Here is a 22,322-nt window from a genome sequence, read left to right on the forward strand (position 1 = left end):
ATGTTATTATCTCCTTCTGGGTGTGTTTCGTTAGTGTCCACACCTCAGCTCCATACAATAAAACTGGTTTAATTATGACTGTGTATATTCTCATTTTCGTATTTTTTCACATCAGTTTACTCTCAAGTAATTTCTATATGCTTCAAAAACATCTACCGGCTGCGTTTAACCTCATCTGTATTCTTCAGGAATCAGCTGTATCCCATAACATCCAGCGTTGAATGATTGGGCTCCGCGCTCTTCCCATTTCCATATATTCAGTCATATTTTCGTTTACCACTCAAGGGTGGAAAATCGAAAGGAGTTTATTTTATTGTATCTTGCGCAATTTCGTTTATGAATTGATGAATTCGGTTTACCAAACTGACGACGCTCCTTGTGTTTCCTTATATTCTTTTTCTAAAAAATGAACTCTAATATTCAGGAGATACATAACATTGTATCAAGGTACCATCTTTGGACATGAACGGACATGGAATTTCGAGCAAAAACAGTGTAACAAAAAATGTTTATAAACAGCGGATAGTACATATTGCAGGATTTCAACAATATTTGGCACCAAAATGAATGAACTAAAGTTTGAATTGCTACTTAATCAGACTTAGTTCCCTGGGATCATTTTCCGTACCTAAATTTGAAAAAATAGCTCGGTAATAAATTGAAGAGATATCGGTAGTTATTGGTTATTTTTAAGAAGGCCTCGGTCTCGGAAAAAACTCGAACCTATCCACCTTAACATCGAACCTATATCCCAACAGATTAATAATGTCTTACCTCTTTCCCAAACAACGGCTTCTACGGGATGACCGGCAAACGGGCAATGTACGATGAGGGTACCTCCAGCAACGATCGCTTGTTTTTCCATACTACGAACGAAAGGTAAACCGTACACGTTGATGCGCGCGGAATGATCAGCTGAACCGACTTTGCTACTAGCCACGCACCTATATAAACCGCCGTCATTTGTGTGAATAGCACTTATATTGAGATGGGACACTACATCGCCATTCACCGTAACGTATTGACCGATTTGGTACACTTCACTATTCGCTAAACGTCTTCCGTACAATTCCCAACTGATTTCAGGAGTGGGGTTACCGGAAGCGATGCACTTCATAAAAACGGAATTACCTGCAAACATATACAAATTAATGAAATGTAAAAAGTTTAATACAAGTACCCTAAATGATATTTCGTGGTGTTTTACCAGGTTGGACGGTCTCTTCGTTGAAAGCGTGACGAATTTGTGGTGGTTCGAATCTACCTCCTAATTTCAGTTCGGCTGTTGCTTCGGCGCTCTCTTGATCGTTACGAATGAAGCATTGATACATTCCCTTGTCTTCTTTTCTCACGGCTTCGATTTTTAAAACCGGGTCGCTGTGATCGATCGGATTACCATCTTTCAACCAACTGACGGTCTTGATCGGATTTCCTGACATAAATTAAAACCTATTAAACTAGAATACGCTTACGAATGATGCTACAACCAAAAACTTGTATCGGAATCAAAGTTGATTCTAGTATGCAACAAAACACTCGATCAGTTGTTGGCTAACGTAAAGGCAGTAGAGCTTCTCTGAAGACAAAGAAGATGAAGAGTACGTGACTATGTTTGGAGCCACTCAACTACTGCCAGGGCACGAACACGTAAATACGATCAAACGGCTGCATGCGAGACAGAACCCCACAGGCAAGGCGGAGGAAACACCGCAGCTAATTAGAAAGAAGACAAAGTCTTTGGTAAACACATTGAAGCCGATTTTTACATATACAACAGAGGAGGAGATTGCCAGTTTTATGGAATAGGAAAGGGAATTACGATTCATTTCCTTTGGAACTGTCAAGGTCTTATAAACACGCGCAAAACATCCTAGGAATCCATTTAGTGGAAGGAGTCTTTCTTCAATGCCATGTGGGGCTCTCAAGTAGCATGATGTCATTGTCGGTTCTATGTATATAGAAGAAGAAACTACTACTGTCAAGGTCTTATAATTGATTTTAGAAAAATTAGAAGTTTGTTCGATGCTACAAGGCATAAAATCAAAAATCCAAAGGGCGCAGCATGACGAAAGAGCAGAACCACTTGGAGCAAAGATCGTCTCTTTAACATATTTCTCGTCAAACACGAAAAGATTTTTGAGCAAAACAACATAGAATCAAGAACGTTGCTTAAAGATGTTGATTCTCGTCAAAACACGAAGAGCCAGAGGATGATAGGGCAGAACAAAATAGAACCAAGATCGTCACTTAAAGAGATCGTTTCTCATCGAACAAGAAGATCCAAAGGCACAGGATGAATGTATATTGCTAAGATTGTCGCTTTAAGACATCTTTTATCGTCAAAATACGAAGAGCCAGAGGATGATTGAACAGAGGAACAACGAATCAAGATAGTAGCTTTAAGAGATAATTTCTCATCGAACCAGAACATCCAGAAGAACAGTATGAATGTACATGAGAGTGTTTAGCTAAGATTGTCACTCTAAGACATCGTTTCTAGTCAAAACACGAAAAGCCAGAGGATGATTGAGCAAGAAAACGTAGAATTAAGAACGTTGTCTCAAGATATTGATTCTCTTTGCACAGGAAAAGATAGAAGCACGGGATTATTGTACAGGACAACATAGAGCTATGATTGTCGATTTAACGTGTTGATTCTGGACAAACACGAAGAACCAGAGGATGATTGAGCAAGAAAACGTAGAATTAAGAACGTTGTCTCAAGATATTGATTCTCTTTGCACAGGAAGAGATAGAGGCCAGGGATTATTGTACAGGACAACATAGAGCTATGATTGTCGATTTAACGTGTTGATTCTGGACAAACACGAAGAACCAGAGGATGATTGAGCAGAGGAGCAAAGAATCAAGATCGTCGCTTTAAGAGATCTTTTCTCATCGAACCAGAAGATCCAAAGGCACAGTATGAATGTAAAGAACAACATAGAGACAAGGTCATCGCTTTAAGAACTCGTTTCTCTAGTAAGTGGTTTGTAGAATATAGAATGCAAAGTGTGTGTTGACCGACTGGTTCCTTACTAATCATATTTGGTGTCATATTTTAAGTCACAAACATCAAAGTATTCAATGATGAGTCCCAGTTCTGCTTTGACGTATACAATAATTGAACGATATCGAGAAGAAGTTGATAGAAACGTGGTTATTAAGCGACATATGTTCATGGTATAGAGAGTGAACGATGGAAAATAGAAGAACAAATTAATAAACATAAAAATTACCTTCGAATTTGCATGTAAACACGGCTGGTCTTCCGAAATCTATAGTCTGGATCGGTGGATCGATTTTGGCCTTCAAAGGAGCGGTTACAGTTAGAACAGTTTCGACGCTTTCGCCGCCCACTGAATTATTAACGACGCATAAATATTTTCCGGAGTCTTCGACTTTCGCTTCGCGAATGATAAGCGTGCCCGCCACTTGTTTTACTCTGTCGTTTAGGATGACGGCTTGTTTGCGGTTTGTTCCCTCGATGAACTTGTACCATCTGAAACAAAAAAAGAGAAACACGTTTGTAGACTGGTGATGAAAGTTTATTTATGCGGGTTTCTGCTGATTCTACAGATTTAAACCAAATGTCTTTGATATATAAACAATAATCAACGGAAGCGAAGCGACAATGGGGACAAATTGTTATCTTCGAAAAGTGTATTTCTTTTGACGTGCCTTGACAACATCTTTTTCTCTCACGACTTTTTTACTACCTCAGTTTTTCCGCTCGGAAAAGTTCAAAAATGCGACGATTTTCAAGATCCCGCAGTTATTTTGACGAGAATGGTTCCAGAAGTACCTGGTCTGACCTAGAAATTGCGATAGTTGCTTGAGAAATATCACTGTGTTAGAAAGTACGTTTCAAGTTTGAAGATGTTGTTTAGTAAACATTGGTCATCGTTATGTGATACAAAAGGTACTTTTGGTTTGACTGTTCCTTCGTTACCAACTTAAAAATATTGGATAGCAGAGTTTAAACGAGGCCGTACGACCTGCCATGACCGGTATCGCAGTGGTCGACCAAATGAGGTGACGACTTCAGAAATGTTGTAGAAAATCCACAAGGCGGTTCTGGATGATCAAAGATTTAAAGCGTCGGAGCTAGCAGACAAAGAAGGCATTTCAAAAAGTGTTGTACATCGTATGTTAACTGAAAATTTGGACATGAGCAAGATGGGTGCCGTGTTTGCTCACCGGAACAAAAACATCGTCGATGTTTCCATCGAATTTTTACAGAAATAGGGCCAAAATTATCAGGTCCATCACTACACATCCGAAACAAAAGGACAATTAAATCAATGGACTGAAAAGAGAAAACCGGCTACAAAGAAAGACCGTTCCAGGTCATGGCGTCGGTTTTTTGGGATAATTTTCAGTGACTATCTTGGAAAAGAAAAAACTATCAACGGCGAGTATTATGCGAACTTATTGCAACGTTTTAGCGAAGAAATCAAGCAAAAAACGGCAACATTTGGCTAAGAAGAAAGTGTTGTTTCATCAAGACAATGCACCAGTTCATACATCCGTTATTGCAATGGCCAAAATTGATGAATTAAACTTTGAATTGCTACCTCATGCCCCCTATTCGCCAGATCAAGCCCCCTCATATTATATTCTGTAGCTATACTTTGAAAAAATGGCTCGATGGTCCGAGAGATTTTCCAAGAATGAAGAGGTAATATCGGCAGTTTGAGAAGCTTGTCGATTCTTATTATGAAAAGATAAATTTTGAGCGAAATACTTCTGATACCATCCTCATACATGCTAAAGTTATTGATCCCAAGGATATCCCGGGATAAGATGGAAACTTTGATACCCTATTCGGATATTTGGATGCGTTTTTCAATTTTCTCTTGAAGGTCCATTCTCAGCTCTATACTTTTTTGGAATAAAATGAAACAAACCTAAAACGATCGGGAATAACCTTTACAAATGTGTTTTTTTTTTTGTTTTTTGTTCGGTTCTACCATATTTCCTAATTCGTAGCTTGCATAAACGCGGAGACCTTGTTCAAGACGAGGCAGAACTACAACAGTTAGAGATGACCGATTTCTGGTTTCTAGTGCGTTGAGAAACCAAAAGGTCATTGTAGTTTCACTTCGAAATCATCTGAATTGAAGTGAAAAACGTGAATGGACATTTAGGAAGCCACTTCACGCTGCTGTATTATCTTCTCGAGCTAGAGCTACTGGACCGTCTCTTTCCCATAAACATCGAAGTGAAGTCACGTATTGTTTCCAGATGAAACTCGATTCTGTCTTACATAAAGGTGTAAGAAAGTGCCGACTGATCCAATTTTTCATAAAATACTCTCTTGAAACGAATTCTTTATAATACATCACTCCCAACATTTCTAATCCAAAGAAACGACTTCCATTTGCTGGAGGATCAGTTATGGTATAGGGAGGCATATCTTTTGATGTTGTACCATTCATGGTTATTCTTGGAGACGACGCCAGCGATAATGTACGGCGCCCCATATTGTTCGGTTAGTTTATCGACGAGGTTCAAACCACGCAATTTGTTTGGCCAGCTCGTAATCCAGATTTAAACCCCATAAAACACTTTTGGGGTGAGATAAATAGACGTACTAGAGAGCTTAGGGTCATACTGGTGCAGGAACCGGACAGTCTTCCGCAGAATATAATTCAAAATCTGATCCAAAGAAAAGTTTCGTCGGCTGTAAGCTCTTAGCTAGAGGGAATAGTTTCAAGAACAAAAACTCATCCTCCACGGGAACAAAACTTAACTAATTTTGAACCTGAAACACAAGATAGACCGATTCTAGATCGATTTGAAAGTTTTAAAAAAAGTATTGTGAAATTTTCAGTCACAGAAAAAGTAAAAACCCAAAGAGTGTAAAAAAAATAATAAATGCTTGGGAAATATTAAATGAAAACACTATTTATTAGTGCGGTAATTGCTTTCCAATATCACATCAGTTTGACATTTTTTTCGGCAATCAAAACTAAAAAAAAAAAAATAAGTAAATCAGCTTTTCGTATTTATGAATTTACCCGAGCGGAAAAACGAAGCGACTTTTCGATTTTTCGTTGGGACAAATAAAGCAACAAATGAAATAATTCCAAAAATAGCGAAGGAGCATTTGAATTCCACAATTCCACAATTTAAAACTACACAATGTGACTAGATAATTAGGCGAAAAATATAATGAAGTCACAATTATGTATCAAAAAGGCGTTATACCTATAATATGGTACGGGGTACGATTGCGCCGGACAAAGTGCTACGGCCGAGTTACCCGATTCAACAATTTTTATGTTGATAGTCCTCGAATTCAATTGTGGTCCTACCGATCCAGTGGGCTCTATAAATAAATGATAATAAATGTTATGAATCGTACCTGGATGGAGTACCCTTGCTATATTTGGAGCTAATACCAAAGGGGTCGTCGATTTCTTGATTATAGGTATATAAGAAAATCATGCAATATACTGTACCTTGACAAAGGGGTCCTAGGGAAGTATTATTTGAATCGAAACAACTATTGTTTCAAAATATACTTTTCTACTCAATGTCGCCAAAAATTTCGGGGAACATTTGGGGGATTACCTTCTTTCAATACAAACGGCATGTCGAGTGTTTCTAACCAATCTAAAGAGGCTAGATCCGACCAAACAAAAATGATTTCGTCATTGGGGTAATGCGTATTAAGAAAATCAACCAATTTCGGAAGACATCCCTTTGTACCTTCTAACGCCTCACCCTTCACATGCTCGACATAAGGATGTGTAATGGTTGTTTTGGATCGGCACACCAAACTAAAACCTGCAAGCAACCTTACAACGATATTAACATCGAAAATTCGAATGTTCAAGATAACGTTGAGACCCACCCTGTGAGACTTGGATAATGACGAATAAAAAGAAACATAAAGTGGGAAATACTAAGGAAGGAGAAAAGCAGACAGAGTCAGGATTTGAGAGAAGATCAAACCATGAAATACACTTTTCAATGATGCGCCAATCAGAAGGTTGCAATGGATAAATCACAGTTACATGGAACAAACCAGAGGGCAAGAGGAAACGAAATAGACCAAAAAAAACGATGGAGGGAAGTAGTAGAAGAAGACCTTAGAGAGAAAAACATACAGAGCTGGAAAGAAAAAGCGAGGGATCCAAAGAACGCAAGGGAAGTTACTAGATTATAGACCTATATACATAAATACAAGCCTATATATATATAATTTGTCTTTGGCACATTCCACCAAGGTTCAAATATGGTATTCCTTGTTCACATCCACTTATTTTTCTATAAATGATCGAAAATGCTGTATAACTTGGGCGAGTTACACATATATACATCTCGCACGGTGCGACTGACATCGTGCAGCAGCTCCATGCGTGATAGTCGCATTCAGCGTGCAGCGACACTTATAGCCGATTTTGGCGCTGCAGGCAACTTGCGTCTTGAATTGGCCCAAGAGAAAAACACATTTCCATCTCGCGTTGAATATTTATTCTTCTTCGACGACGACATTTCCCAACGAACTGAGTTCTCGCCACTCACTAGCACGTGCCATGACCATGGGCACCAAAAACGATGGTCGCACCGTGCGAGATGCTTATATGAGTAACCCGTCCAAGAAAAACTTGACAAAAATTGAAATGACACGAAAATTTGAAACGAAAAATGTGTATAACTGGATTTTAAGGCAACTAATTTTTTCCGAAAACTTTTGCTACATAAATTATGACATGACAAGTCCTGTAGAACGTTTTTAGCATAGACAACTACATTTTTAGTCCTTTCATATTCGATATGTTGATTTGGTAGAAATTTTCAAACACAACTGATCGAAAAAATATCCAAAATGATCTTTCTGAAAAGTTCTTACAAAACACTGAGGTAAAGTTGTCCCAGCCTTTTTCGAAATTCAAAAAAATAAAAGTTGTACTGCGAAACGTGCTTTTTAATATTGAAAGTTTTATGGACTGATAAATAATTCGAAAAAACTTTCTTCATAAGTCAGCACATGGGAAACATCAAAGGGATGATAAAATTTGGGCGTCATCGAAATATTTATACATTATTATTATTTTTTATTTTGAAACTACCTTTTTCTCGGTGTAGGAAAAGCTTGAGCATCGCATAATAATGCAATATCCAAGTCGCTTTTCCCGATTTGTTTAGTAAGACCGTCTCCGGATAGTTTAGGCGCAGTTTGTCCAGTCGGTTCTAAATTTATGAAAAAAAAATAAACTAATTTAATTAATTTAAATTACCTATATCGCGGGACAGGGTAACCGGAAACGTCGCAAGTTATTATAGCGTCACATCCAGAAGGAAAATCTTGAACGATGCTTCCTTCAATTTTTTTACCGGCACTTTTTGGAGATACGTTACTCGTAGGCTCTAAATAAAAATTTTAATGCACTTTCCTTAAACTATAATACCAAAGGAAGTATTGAATTCCATTTTATGAAATTTGTTCATAATTTTCTCGATATTTACCAGTAAAAAAAGAAGAATTTGATAGATGATACCTCTCGAACAGGGTGTATAAGATAAGGTAGGGATTCTAAATACTTAATACAACATTGCGGAAACATCTGCAGGGCCAAACATAAAAAATCCCAACCGCAAAAGAAACCCTACGAATCTTTTTCTCACTTGGAACCCTCCGCTTTTATCCGGGCTTGGGACCGGCTATGAAAGCACCCACCCAACGCAATCATAGGCAGGGAAAGGGAATGGAGAGACCACGTGAACAGAATGTCAGATAACGGGTTGGCAAAGATTGCAAAGTCTTCATCATCCCAGCTGCAGCTGGGCAACCATTGATGCAAACACATGACTAAGTCCTAACGTACGATGAAGAAGAAGAAGAAGAAAATAAAGAACTTGTAATCATACATAGTGAAATGCGGAACCTGTGGTTTGGGTTCTAATCTAAAATTCGGAATTGATTGGTAATCATTTTTGATTCATACTCAGTCAAAAATTAGTCGTTTAAAACTTAATGGAAGAGGTCGTTTGAAACCAAAAAAATGATCCCAAGAAGATGGGAATCGATGGGAAACATGTGCAGCGTCCATTTCGCCAATGAGAACTCGTATGAGCAAGAGGAGAGTAGAGCTGATTTGTACCCCGTTACTGTAGAGAAGTCATAACGCAGCGGTACCTGAATTCGCAGAGCGAGAGGGAAAATAGATGAGGCTGAATTCAATAGATGCAAGTTTCATAAAATCCGAGTTGTTAAGGATCATTGGTTGTTGGGTACGATCGAGTACCATAAACGAGAGTTTCTGTCTCAAGAAGAACGAATTGAAGCTTTTTGGCGAGCAATGCACTAAGGGAAACATACCCCAACCGTTCAATTGAGTACCAATAGTACCGTTGGTTCACGATGTGAATGAAATTGTAGATTTGTATAAATTGTGAGATATTTTACAACTTACTTGAATTTTGGGTAGGGCGAACCGACTACTGGGCATAATATACCGATGTCGGTTTTTTGGGAATGCGATAATATTTTTCCCAAAGTTTTTTCTCCAATCAACTTTGGCGGAATATTATTGGAAGGGTCTGAAAATATCGAAAATTGATTCGACGTTACATTAATTGCATAAACAACCGTTTACTTCCTGGAATTTGTTATTTATACAATCGGTACTTACATAAATCTGGGTACCGGGTAACCCGAAACTTGACAGGTTATCCAGGCTGTTTTATTTTTCGGTACCAATACATCCTTCCAACCCGTAAATTTTTCTCCATCTTTTTTAGGAGGTACGTTATTTGTCGGTTCTATACAAGCAAAGTTAATATCATTTTGGGTACTTTAATTATTATTATATGAATGTTGGAATAGTGGTACTACGACTATGAACTCTAATAGAAGATTGCCGCCTGGTACTGCAAGTAGCGCAAGATTTGTTGACCAATTAGCTGAAGTCAATGCTTCTAAACAATCGCTGTGGTCTACTATCAAAGAAGAAGACAACATCTGTTCACGCATAGCCCAGGAAACCTTACAAACAATCAATAGGTGGAGCTTTGAAACCGTAAAACACAACTCCTTCTGCGCAGAAGGCTTCCTCAGACTTTTTGTCTCTAAGATCGCTCAAGGAAGATTCAAGGGATCGTCGACTTGTCTCATGGACGTTCGGGATGTGGTGATGATGATCTACTATAGATTGGCTTATAAATTCGCCCTTATTTTATTGAAAACGTCTTTGAACTGATGTGTAAGAACTCGTATTGTCGTGGTCTTCTGCGATTGGTTTCGAACACGATTTGCAAACAAATGCTTGTATACCATTCGGATTTTGCCGTTTTGCCGTTTGCTTCGAAGTGCTTCGTGAGCGAACAACTTTTGTTGGATTAAGCTACTCTCGAAAGTTCCATACCTTCAATTGAGGTGCAGTTTCCTTCAAAGACGTCTTGAAATCGGAGCACGGTGTCCCGAGATGGTTCACACTGTTGTTGTTTTAATACACGTCATAGAAAATCATCCCACAAGAATGTACGCGATTTAATTCCATTTCTGACAACACGTTCTCGGTACGTTCACCATTAAAAATGTCAAACTTTATGATGGCAACGTCAGATTTGACATATTCGCATCATTGTTGCCATATTTCAAAACTTGTATAATAACTTTGGTTATAAATTTCAAAGAATATTTTTGAAACAGAGAAAGTATTCAAAACATGTAGTAGGATCTCAAAAGTAGTATTTAGTTTTGTACTGGAGCTCAACAAGCTCAAAAAATCCATAATAGTGCACAAGTTCGTACAATGAGTTAGAGCCCAACAAGTCCACAATAGTGCACAAGTTCGTACAATGAGTTAGAGCCCAACAAGTCCACAAGTTTGTACAATGAGTTAGAGCCCAACAAGTCCACAATAGTGCACGAGTTCGTACAATGAGTTAGAGCCCAACAAGTCTATAATAGTGCAAAAGTTCGTACAATGGGTTAGAGCCCAACAAGTCTATAATAGTGCACAATTTTGTACAATGAGTTAGAGCCCAACAAGTCTATAATAGTGCAAAAGTTCGTACAATGGGTTAGAGCCCAACAAGTCCACAATAATGCACAAGTTCGTACAATGAGTTAGAGCCCAACAAGTCCACAAGTTTGTACAATGAGTTAGAGCCCAACAAGTCCACAATAGTGCACGAGTTCGTACAATGAGTTAGAGCCCAACAAGTCTATAATAGTGCAAAAGTTCGTACAATGAGTTAGAGCCCAACAAGTCTATAATAGTGCACAATTTTGTACAATGAGTTAGAGCCCAACAAGTCCACAATAGTGCACGAGTTCGTACAATGAGTTAGAGCTCAACAAGTCCACAATAGTGCACAATTTTGTACAATGAGTTAGAGCCCAACAAGTCCACAATAGTGCACGAGTTCGTACAATGAGTTAGAGCCCAACAAGTCTATAATAGTGCAAAAGTTCGTACAATGGGTTAGAGCCCAACAAGTCCACAATAATGCACGAGTTCGTACAATGAGTTAGAGCTCAACAAGTCCACAATAGTGCACAATTTTGTACAATGAGTTAGAGCCCAACAAGTCCAAAATAGTGCACAAGTTCGTACAATGGGTTAGAGCCCAACAAGTCTATAATAGTGCAAAAGTTCGTACAATGAGTTAGAGCCCAACAAGTCCACAATAGTGCACAATTTTGTACAATGAGTTAGAGCCCAACAAGTCCAAAATAGTGCACAAGTTCGTACAATGAGTTAGAGCCCAACAAGTCCAAAATAGTGCACAAGTTCGTACAATGAGTTAGAGCCCAACAAGTCCACAATAGTGCACGAGTTCGTACAATGAGTTAGAGCTCAACAAGTCCACAATAGTGCACAATTTTGTACAATGAGTTAGAGCCCAACAAGTCCAAAATAGTGCACAAGTTCGTACAATGAGTTAGAGCCCAACAAGTCCACAATAGTGCACAATTTTGTACAATGAGTTAGAGCCCAACAAGTCCACAATAGTGCACAATTTTGTACAATGAGTTAGAGCCCAACAAGTCCACAATAGTGCACAATTTTGTACAATGAGTTAGAGCCCAACAAGTCTATAATAGTGCAAAAGTTCGTACAATGGGTTAGAGCCCAACAAGTCTATAATAGTGCACGAGTTCGTACAATGAGTTAGAGCTCAACAAGTCCACAATAGTGCACAATTTTGTACAATGAGTTAGAGCCCAACAAGTCTATAATAGTGCAAAAGTTCGTACAATGGGTTAGAGCCCAACAAGTCTATAATAGTGCACAAGTTCGTACAATGAGTTAGAGCCCAACAAGTCCACAATAGTGCACGAGTTCGTACAATGAGTTAGAGCCCAACAAGTCTATAATAGTGCACAAGTTCGTACAATGAGTTAGAGCCCAACAAGTCTATAATAGTGCACAAGTTCGTACAATGAGTTAGAGCCCAACAAGTCCACAATAGTGCACGAGTTCGTACAATGAGTTAGAGCCCAACAAGTCTATAATAGTGCACAAGTTCGTACAATGAGTTAGAGCCCAACAAGTCCACAATAGTGCACAATTTTGTACAATGAGTTAGAGCCCAACAAGTCTATAATAGTGCAAAAGTTCGTACAATGGGTTAGAGCCCAACAAGTCTATAATAGTGCACGAGTTCGTACAATGAGTTAGAGCTCAACAAGTCCACAATAGTGCACAATTTTGTACAATGAGTTAGAGCCCAACAAGTCTATAATAGTGCAAAAGTTCGTACAATGGGTTAGAGCCCAACAAGTCTATAATAGTGCACAAGTTCGTACAATGAGTTAGAGCCCAACAAGTCCACAATAGTGCACGAGTTCGTACAATGAGTTAGAGCCCAACAAGTCTATAATAGTGCACAAGTTCGTACAATGAGTTAGAGCCCAACAAGTCTATAATAGTGCACAAGTTCGTACAATGAGTTAGAGCCCAACAAGTCCACAATAGTGCACAATTTTGTACAATGAGTTAGAGCCCAACAAGTCTATAATAGTGCAAAAGTTCGTACAATGGGTTAGAGCCCAACAAGTCTATAATAGTGCACAAGTTCGTACAATGAGTTAGAGCCCAACAAGTCCACAATAGTGCACGAGTTCGTACAATGAGTTAGAGCCCAACAAGTCTATAATAGTGCACAAGTTCGTACAATGAGTTAGAGCCCAACAAGTCCACAATAGTGCACAATTTTGTACAATGAGTTAGAGCCCAACAAGTCCACAATAATGCACAAGTTCGTACAATGAGTTAGAGCCCAACAAGTCCACAAGTTTGTACAATGAGTTAGAGCCCAACAAGTCCACAATAGTGCACGAGTTCGTACAAGGAGTTAGAGCCCAACAAGTCTTTCGGGCCATAAACATTTTGAAACTGAACAAAAGCGAAGATGTAAGGCTGAAACATCAATATGGAAAGGACTTTTGCTAGATTGGTAGAAATAATAAGTAAGTACTTTGTACCAGGTATTAGCCGATTCGCAAAAAAATGTCTTGTCGAAAATAGTTTGGGAATCCACGATCCACAAGACGTACGCAAAGTAATGATTGGAAAGTTTGTATAAATTGTTGGATTAGAATGAAAATGAGGTCTTGAAATTTGTAAATTCAAAAAAAAACCATCGACAGGAAACGAAACAAACATATACTTACAAATATCTAGGGACGGGATAGCCAGATACCTGACAAGTTAACCAGGAAGTTTTATTTTCGCCAACGATAACATCTTTCCAACCAGTGAACCCATCTAATCCGTCTTTTTTTGGAGGGACATTGTTAGTTGGCTCTGTAATTATATTTTTCGTGCTATGGAATCGACGATAACGTTTTCTAAATGTTGGAAGTGGCCCATGCTTCTTTTCGTTGGAAAAACTTTTGAATCGTCTTGTTAAAATGATAATTTCAGTATAGAATTTGTAAAAGATCCGAAACTAAGTGAAAATAAAATAGAAAAACTTTCATAAAAAGCTGTAATTGATCATACGTATCATTCATCTTCTTCATTGTCAATTTCAATCTTATTTATCACTCATTAGGAAGTCGGGTTGAGGTATTAGTGATTTTTCCATGAAAAATTTACTTCGGCGTGATAAATGTTTTGGTTTTCAACACAATCTCCTTTTAACAAGCCAAAAAAATTCGTTTAAATAAGCGTTTGTCCCTGGCATAGCCCCTATCGTCAGAAATTGATTCACATCAAGCCTTTTCTCTTAAATTTGGGCACAAAAAGTAATCGGGGAGATCCCGATCGCTTAAAATGGCAGAAGAAGTAATAAATTGTACCGCAGTTCATATAATTTAACCGCAACAATAATTAAAGAATGTAAAGACGCAAAATCTTTTAATAAAAAAATGTAGATGGTCCTTATAAACCAAATATGGGACAGGATGGACAAGGCAGCTGTTCGTAGCCCAATTTGGCCGTGGCCAGAGCGTAGATTGAGGCAGGGGATGTAGACCACACCTCGCGAATCATCTTTTTACGACGGAACCTCCTTCGGATTGCCTATAAACCGTCTTCGAAGGACAAGATTTTTCATTTCGTTTCCACATCCGATCAAAACAAAACAACGAGTCCGATTTAGCGACAATAGCACTTCGAGAATATATTTACATGATAGAAGATTATTCTTATAAGTATTTATCGAACTGCTCCCGTACAATATGGTCTCATTAAACTGAAGATTACTTAGAAATATTGATGTTTACAATGTGAGTTTTTGATATTTTCTGGCAATTTTCTTTCCTACGCATTTTATATTTTAGTGAATTTCCAGTACGACCCTCGTATGTAAACTTTTTTCAAATAATTATAATTTATGGGGTTTACAGGTTTTTTATCTGGTTTACAATTCATTGATATAAGATATATCACTTACAAATATTTCGGGACTGGATAACCAGTTATTTGACAGGTCAACCAGGCGGTACTCGTTTTCGGTATGAGTAGTACTTTCCACCCTTCGAATTTTTCGCCGTCTCGTTTGGGAGGAACATTATTCGTGGGTTCTATACAAAAAAAATTACTAATAAGATCCAAATAACAACAGTTATTTGATTGTTAAGATAGGTGTTCTTTGATATGTTTCTGGAATCCGGGAAAATTGGAATGTTTCGAAGCAAATTTCGTTAGATTTCAAAATAAACGGGGAAATCCACAAATACAGGGTGTTTGTAAACTCACCAATAAAGCGCAAAGTTTTATCACTACATTTTATTTCATATTTATTTTTATCTAGTGCTTTTTGAAGATAAAACAGTTGAGGGAGTTTATTCAGCACAACTACTACAAATTTGGTCTACCGTATTAGCCCGGAGTTTACTATAACCTCATGTTGGAACTGGCAAAATATTATCAACTTGTATGTAATCGTATCAATTTTGTTAACAAATTTTACAACAAATTCGAATTCTATAAGGTAATCATCATATTAATAACGCTTGTTTCGATTAGCTGTCATGTATAAATTTCACCAATAGGCCAGAGCACCTCGAAAAAAAAAAAGGCTTTTGAGGACAAATTTAATAGTAGAAAAAACAATGCTATCGTGTTCTAGGGGTTAAATAAAAGTTATGTGCATAAAATTCGACATTTTTTGACTATGCGTCATTTTTTTAAACAATAAAAATACCAAAAAATCGGTTCAAATTTTGTTTTTTGCGTTTTGCGCTGAACTTACGCAAAACTCGGCTTTGTTATTATGGGCAATATTGTAGAGAAATGAAAAATCTTTAAAATAAGCTTTTATAAATTAAATTTCGATAATTTGTTGCTTAGATAATTTAACCGAAAGGAGGAAATTTTCTAATTTTTCAAATTGTTTATAATTTGTTTTAATTTTAAAAATAAAAGTTTCTTATTCGCCGAAAACCGAGATCTCGATGTACTTAATCGATGTTGTACAGATGGGCCCTGTGGTCCTAATAGTTTTTTAACAATTAAACTATAGGAGGCCCTTTTTCAAAGGGCCATTTTTGCTCACCGGATGGTCCTTTTGAATTTTTTTTTACTTCAAAAAGGGGGTAAAAAAAATCATGAACAATTTATTGTTTTTTAAACATTTTATAAAAATATCGTAATACCCATTTTGTTTTAAATTCACTGCGGCTTTGTTTTTCAATATTAAGGAATGTTTTTTGCGTCATTTTGTAGGGGGGAGCTTGAAATATCAGCTAATATTAGCTGCTACATTAGTTTTTTGCTAAAATTGATAATTGAATTTTGCAATATTTTGTAAGATTTATTTATTAACTGAATAAACAGTTATTCATACTGAATTTTCATATATATATATCCCCTTTTATAGCGTTATACGCCTTTTGGTTCCTAATCTCCAGGCCTGTCTATCTTGCCAGTCGTCGACTGCTAGGTTCCTTTCGGACATTGCTCTAGTGATTCCTTGTAGCCATGTTCTAGGTGGTCTTCCCCTCTTTCTTTTTTCTTTGGGGGTCCATTCTAATATTATTCTTGGTAGTCGTTCTCTTCCCATTCTCTTAACGTGTCCGTACCAAATCAACTGTTTCTTTTCTATATCTTCTACTAAAGTTCTTTCTACTTTCAATTGTCTTCTTATTTCCTCGTTTCTTATATGTTCCGTTCTAGATATTCTTGCTGCTCTCCTCCAGAAATCCATTTCCACTGCATTTAAGTTATTTTTTTGCTTTTCTGTAAGTTGCCAAACCTCGGAGCTATATGTAATTATTGGTTGTAAAATGGCGTTGTATATTCTCTTTTTTGTTTCTGGTCTAATATTCTTTTGCCACAGCACTGAGTTCAGGGCTCTTATTACTTTTCTTCCTTTGGTTATTCTGTCCCTAATTGTTTCCTCGTTTCGTCCTGTTGTTGTTAGTTTTACACCTAGGTATATGCATTCCTTACAGTTTTTAATTATTTTTCCCTCTAGATCTAAATTCCCAGGTGAATCTTCTGATCCTATACATATGTATTGTGTCTTCTCCGTGTTAACCTGTAGACCCCACTTTTGGTATTCTTCTATAAGTTTTCTAGACATGTACTCCAGATCTTCTTTTTCCTGTGCTACCACTACCTGGTCATCGGCATAGTGCAGTGTATACAAGGTGCTCTCCCCAATAGTTAGTCCCATTCCTTTACATTTTTTTTTTCCAAACTCTTAGGGCTTCATCTATGTATATGTTGAACAGAGTTGGGGATAAACAACACCCTTGTCGCAAGCCTTTGGTTGTTTTGAAGCCGTCTGTCACCTTGTTACCTATTTTTATTTTTGCTGTTGTGTCTCTGTATAGTTCTTTTATAGCCTTTATTAGAGTGGTATTTATGCTCGTTCTTTCCAGAACCTCCCATAATTTTGAGACAGGTACTGTGTCATACGCTTTCTTCAAGTCTACCAATAGTAGGTGCACTTCTTGTGATCTTACGGTTCTCTTTTCGATTATTTGTGATAGACAGAAAATACTATCTATCGTCGATCGACCTGCTCTGAAGCCGTTTTGTTCCTCGGATTCGTATGGGTGATATTCTTCACAAATGATCTCCTTTATTATTTTTCCGTATAACCTACTGAGCGTACTAGTCACTGTAATGCCCCTATAATTATTGCAGTCTTCCTTATTTCCTTTCTTGTATATGGACGTGATCCATCCTTCTTTCCACGTTTGCGGTATTGGTTCTCCATTTAGATGTCTATTGATAATTTCTGTTAGGATATTAAACAGCCTATTTGTTCCTGCTTTTATTAATTCTGCAGGTATTCCCTCTGGACCAGGAGCGCGCCCATTTTTAAGTAGTGTTATAGCTTTCTTTGTTTTTTCTACGTTGATTTTTATTGGTTCACCTGTAATCCGTATGTCTTCAGCCGGCATGTTACTATATTCAGATCTCTGTTCTCTGAGTAATGAGCGGTAATAGTCTTGCCATTTATTTGGTGATATGGTGCCTATTGGGATATTTTCTTTTCTGCCAGATCTAACATTATCTATAAATCTCCACGATTCCCTGGATTGGCGTCCTCCTAAATAGGTATCCAATTCCTGAATTTTCATTCTAGGTGAAAATACTTAATTTTATGGGGAAATATTTCGTATTTTAATGCTTTACTTGAACGCATTTATAGGTTTCATAGAAAAAGTTTAAAAATACTCCATTTTTTGTGTATGTTGTTTATAAAAATATTTTTATTTCTACCCTAATACTGTGAACCAATAACGCTTTGTGGCAATTAATAGTATTATCACCCGCAATACCAGAATAAATAGACATCACACAATCAATCTCGGGAAAAGGATCGTAACTTTCAAAAAAATTGTTTAATTTTCCAAGATCTTGAACATCTCTAAAAATTCGCGATTGTCGACTATCAATATGTTGTTCTGATGTGTGGAACGTAGTATTGCAAAATTTTCTCAACTTCATTGCAAACTTCTAACACAGATATTTTTGACGATATCCATTTAGGTATAACAGATAACAGTAAGTTAAAAGCCGCAATGAATTTAAAAAAATGTTTTTTTTTATCACTTTTTTGAAGTCAAAAAAAATTCAAAAAACTGAAATGAGGGATTTTTAGTTCAATTCTTCTTCTTTACAACGCGACTTTCCCAATGATGATAGGACCAGCCGTTGAGCAAAAATGGCCCTTTGAAAAATCTCGGTTTTCAGTTTAATTATAAACAATTTGAAAAATTAGAAAATTTCCTCCTTTCGGTTAAATTATCTAAGCAACAAATTATCGAAATTTAATTTATAAAAGCTTATTTTGAAGATTTTTCATTTCTCTACAAGATTGCCCATAATAACAAAGTCGACTTTTGTATAAGTTCAGCGCAAAACGCAAAAAACAAAATTTGTACCGATTTTTTGTTGTTTTTATTGTTTAAAAAAATAGCGCATAGTCAAAAAATGTCGAATTTTATGCACATAACTTTCATTTGACCCCTAGAACACGTTGGCGTTGTTTTTTTTCTACTATTAATTTTGTCATGTAATTTCGTAAATGCCCTGGTCTACTAGAGGTGTATTTGTATGACCTACTCGACAAGCAGACGTGGCTCATGGACGTCAATTTTTCGAGACTCTTTTCTCTAGAAAAGTGGAACCTGTGGAAACAGCTACCAAGACACGCCAACAGGTCCCGAACACTACAATCTACAGAAGTTCAAGATAAATATCCAAGAGTTTCCTTAAAAATAAGGGTATCTAATTTCAAAACATCCTGTATATGATTTGGTATAAACCTAGTTCGTCCACGTTTGCCTTTCATCTTTTATGGAGAATTTGGAAATTTTAAAACTTTCCAATATCAAAATACATATATGGTCTCCTTGATGATACCTAGAGTCCTTTCAAAGTAACCGAATCGAGCCCGCCAGCACTCTAGGAAATTGAGTTGGGCCGTTTATCATCAAATGAGTGTAATTCTGTAGGTCTTGGAATTAGTACCTTCTCAGTAGAAGCTATCCTGACAATTCTACGGGAAATTTTAGTATATTATCCTTATAAACACTTATTTTATCATCCTTATTTACTGGAGCGACGTCAATTAATTCTGGGATCCTTCTAGATTCACCTGGCTTCTCAAATTCTGCTACAGGTGAATGTAAATCATCCCTCTTATCAATAACCAATTTCTTGACACCAAGCATGACACTGGGAGGTTGAAATTTATCATCACGAAAATGTGATTCCATAGATTTGATTTTTGGTATTGGTTAGGAAATTTTTGGTATCTTATTCGCATCAACACACTCACATCAAAACAATGTCTAGCTTCCTTGGAGACTTTTAATAACCGTACGTTTCAAGTGCCCAAAAGTGGATTAAATACTTTTTTATTCAACAATTAAATTGAACACTTACTGATAACGTGGTACCGGATATCCTGTTACTTGGCAAGTTAACCAGGCAGTGCCATTTCGTAATATGAAAATTTCCTCCCAACCAACGAAATTTTTCCCGATTTTCTTTGGGGGAACGTTACTTGTCGGTTCTGGAAATAGTAGATGATATCTAGTAAACCACGGGACTTTCAAAATTATTTCACAGACACTAGTACCAATCTAAAATCATATATAAATTGGGTTGTACAGGAAAATCGGGAAGTATAAATAGTAGACACGAGCTAATATTTTCTCTAAGAACTTTTAATTGGATCAGCATAAGAAACAAAAAGTGTTGAAATTGAAAAATCGAAGAAAAACTATTTTTGGTGGCATACAAACTATTTGTGATCATTTCGAAATACTTTCCATATCAAAAGAAATATTGAAGAATTAGGAAATGGCGAAAACAAAACTGGAGATGCATTAAATTCATTTTTACCAGAAAAAAAGGTAGAACCGGAAACAGAAGTATGCCATTTTTGTCACAAAATCTATTTATCAAACAAAAAATATAAATAAATAAAGTGTTTTAAATAATAATCTGATTACTATTGGATGTCAAGACTATTAAGAACACACTATGCGTGTACATGCCCTCTTAAATACTAATCCTACTGTATACAAAAAGCTATAATTAATTATATTTACGGTCGTCACGTCATATCAATATAAAAATAAGGAAAAGTAATTCGAAAAGTTAATGTAACTTCAAGTGTCTAAGGGACATATAGAATCGCTTAACTACGAGGTTGGTTCCCGTTATTATTACCCCGAAAAACCTACTGTTTCGCCTCTAGTGGATTGTTGTTGAACTATATTCGTTTATATTTCGAAATGGCGATAAAATTGGACCTTATTGCGATTAAATAACGCCAAACACTTATAGGGGAATACCGAACTATTTATTCCAGTTGCTAATGCAAATACAATCCGGAATGAAGAAGTGTTGGTGTACTAGTAGTGTAAAAAACATGATTTTTTTTCATTCGTAGTGGCCACTTACAAAAATCTCGGTACGGGAAATCCCGAAACTTGACAACTCAACCATGCCACGGAACCAGATCTAACGTTAACTATCAAAAATCCAATTTCTGCGCCTACTTTCTTCGGCGAAACATTATTTGTGGGTTCTAGAAGTTTAATATAAAAAGAAAAAAATATATTATTTGTATAGAGGGTACCCGTCGCATATTTACAATAATCATTCCAATATATCTAGTATTGTTGACATTAGACGAAAAGGTAAATATTTGTTAGGTTGAAAAAACATTTATCAAAGTATAGTAAAAACCCACAACTAAGTCGGAATTTGTGGAACCGTTGGCGATATTCGAACTGAACACACTGTCACTACACCGACTCGTACAATAACACCTTCAGTCTCTGAAGACGACAACTCGATTATCGAAACGGGTATTCAGCATTCACCACCGAGAACTCGATCTTCCAAATGTATAAATAAATTTTGAGGAACTACGATTTAAAACTTACGAAAATCTTGGTACAGGAAATCCTGAAACTTGGCAAGTTAACCACGCTACTGAATCCGATTTTACTTTAATTAGAAACCCGATTTCTGAGCCAATTTTCTTCGGAGGAACATTATTGGTGGGTTCTAAAAAAATTGAACGTGTTATATTCAACGGTGGTGATAGATTAGGGTACCCCGTTAAGTACTAAGACGCTTCCCATAGATTATTCCCACTTGTAACCTCAGTAACTCAGTTCGATGCAACTTCCTTCTCAGTTTTACAACCGAGACCTGAACTTGGATTGAAGGTGAAGGGCTTGACTGACCCCATTTAGCCACCTAGAGTTAGGGATGGTATTTATGGATGGGTTTGGTTAGAATGCTTGGTTTTTAAAAGTTCCCTTATTATAATTTTGATGCGAAAAACTTAACAACAAACCAGTTGGTTCGATAAATTCTAGAGTTTCGTAATGCCTGAAATCTTAAAGCTCATAAACAGAAGTGAAGGAACAGGTAAAAGTTAGAGCTTAATCAAGATCATTACAACTTTAAGAAACCTCATGAAATTGAGAGCATCCAAAGATAATAACAAAAAAAAAAAATGTGGCACTTACAAAAATCGAGGCACGGGGTAGCCAGTAACCTGACAAGTCAACCACGCTATCGACGTAATCTTAACGTTGACAACTCTCCAACCTCCAAATTCGGCACCTACTTTCTTTGGAGGTACATTATTAGTTGGTTCTAGAAACAAAATAGAAATAATGAACAATTCCCGTTTCATAAAATTGATGAAGAAGCTGGAACTATTAGATAGTTTGAATTCGAACAAATGATTTCATTTAAGTAGCACAAATTTTTATGCAATCGTCAGCGACAAGTCTCAACGGGCTTCAAATAAAGTTTCGACTTGTCGCTTCCATACTTTGAATTGAAGAAATCGTTCTGAACGGCCTGGCGCCCAAAAACAAAAGGAATCGCAACGCAGACTGGCATTTACCTGTCATG

The 22,322-nt window shown here is 36.9% G+C and overlaps 1 protein-coding gene across 6 annotated transcripts in view; it reads right to left on the reverse strand.

Moving 5' to 3' along the window:
• Positions 1–22,322, reverse strand: part of LOC130449915 (cell adhesion molecule Dscam2) — a 193,948-nt gene that overhangs the window by 87,493 nt on the left and 84,133 nt on the right. For 3 of the 6 annotated variants that reach the window (XM_056787998.1, XM_056787997.1, XM_056788000.1), the window contains exons 4-7: positions 19,821–19,950; positions 3,240–3,502; positions 1,208–1,432; positions 775–1,131 (exon numbers count right to left, since the gene is read on the reverse strand). In XM_056787998.1, coding sequence (XP_056643976.1) covers positions 775–1,131; positions 1,208–1,432; positions 3,240–3,502; positions 19,821–19,950 — 975 coding nt within the window. Of the gene's footprint in view, positions 1–774; positions 1,132–1,207; positions 1,433–3,239; positions 3,503–14,865; positions 14,996–19,820; positions 19,951–22,322 lie in introns of all 6 variants that reach the window. The other 3 variants (XM_056787995.1, XM_056787996.1, XM_056788001.1) reach the window with 2 other exon arrangements.

The sequence above is a fragment of the Diorhabda sublineata genome, chromosome 10 (genome assembly GCF_026230105.1).
Source record: "Diorhabda sublineata isolate icDioSubl1.1 chromosome 10, icDioSubl1.1, whole genome shotgun sequence".
Taxonomy (NCBI): Eukaryota; Metazoa; Arthropoda; class Insecta; order Coleoptera; family Chrysomelidae; genus Diorhabda; species Diorhabda sublineata.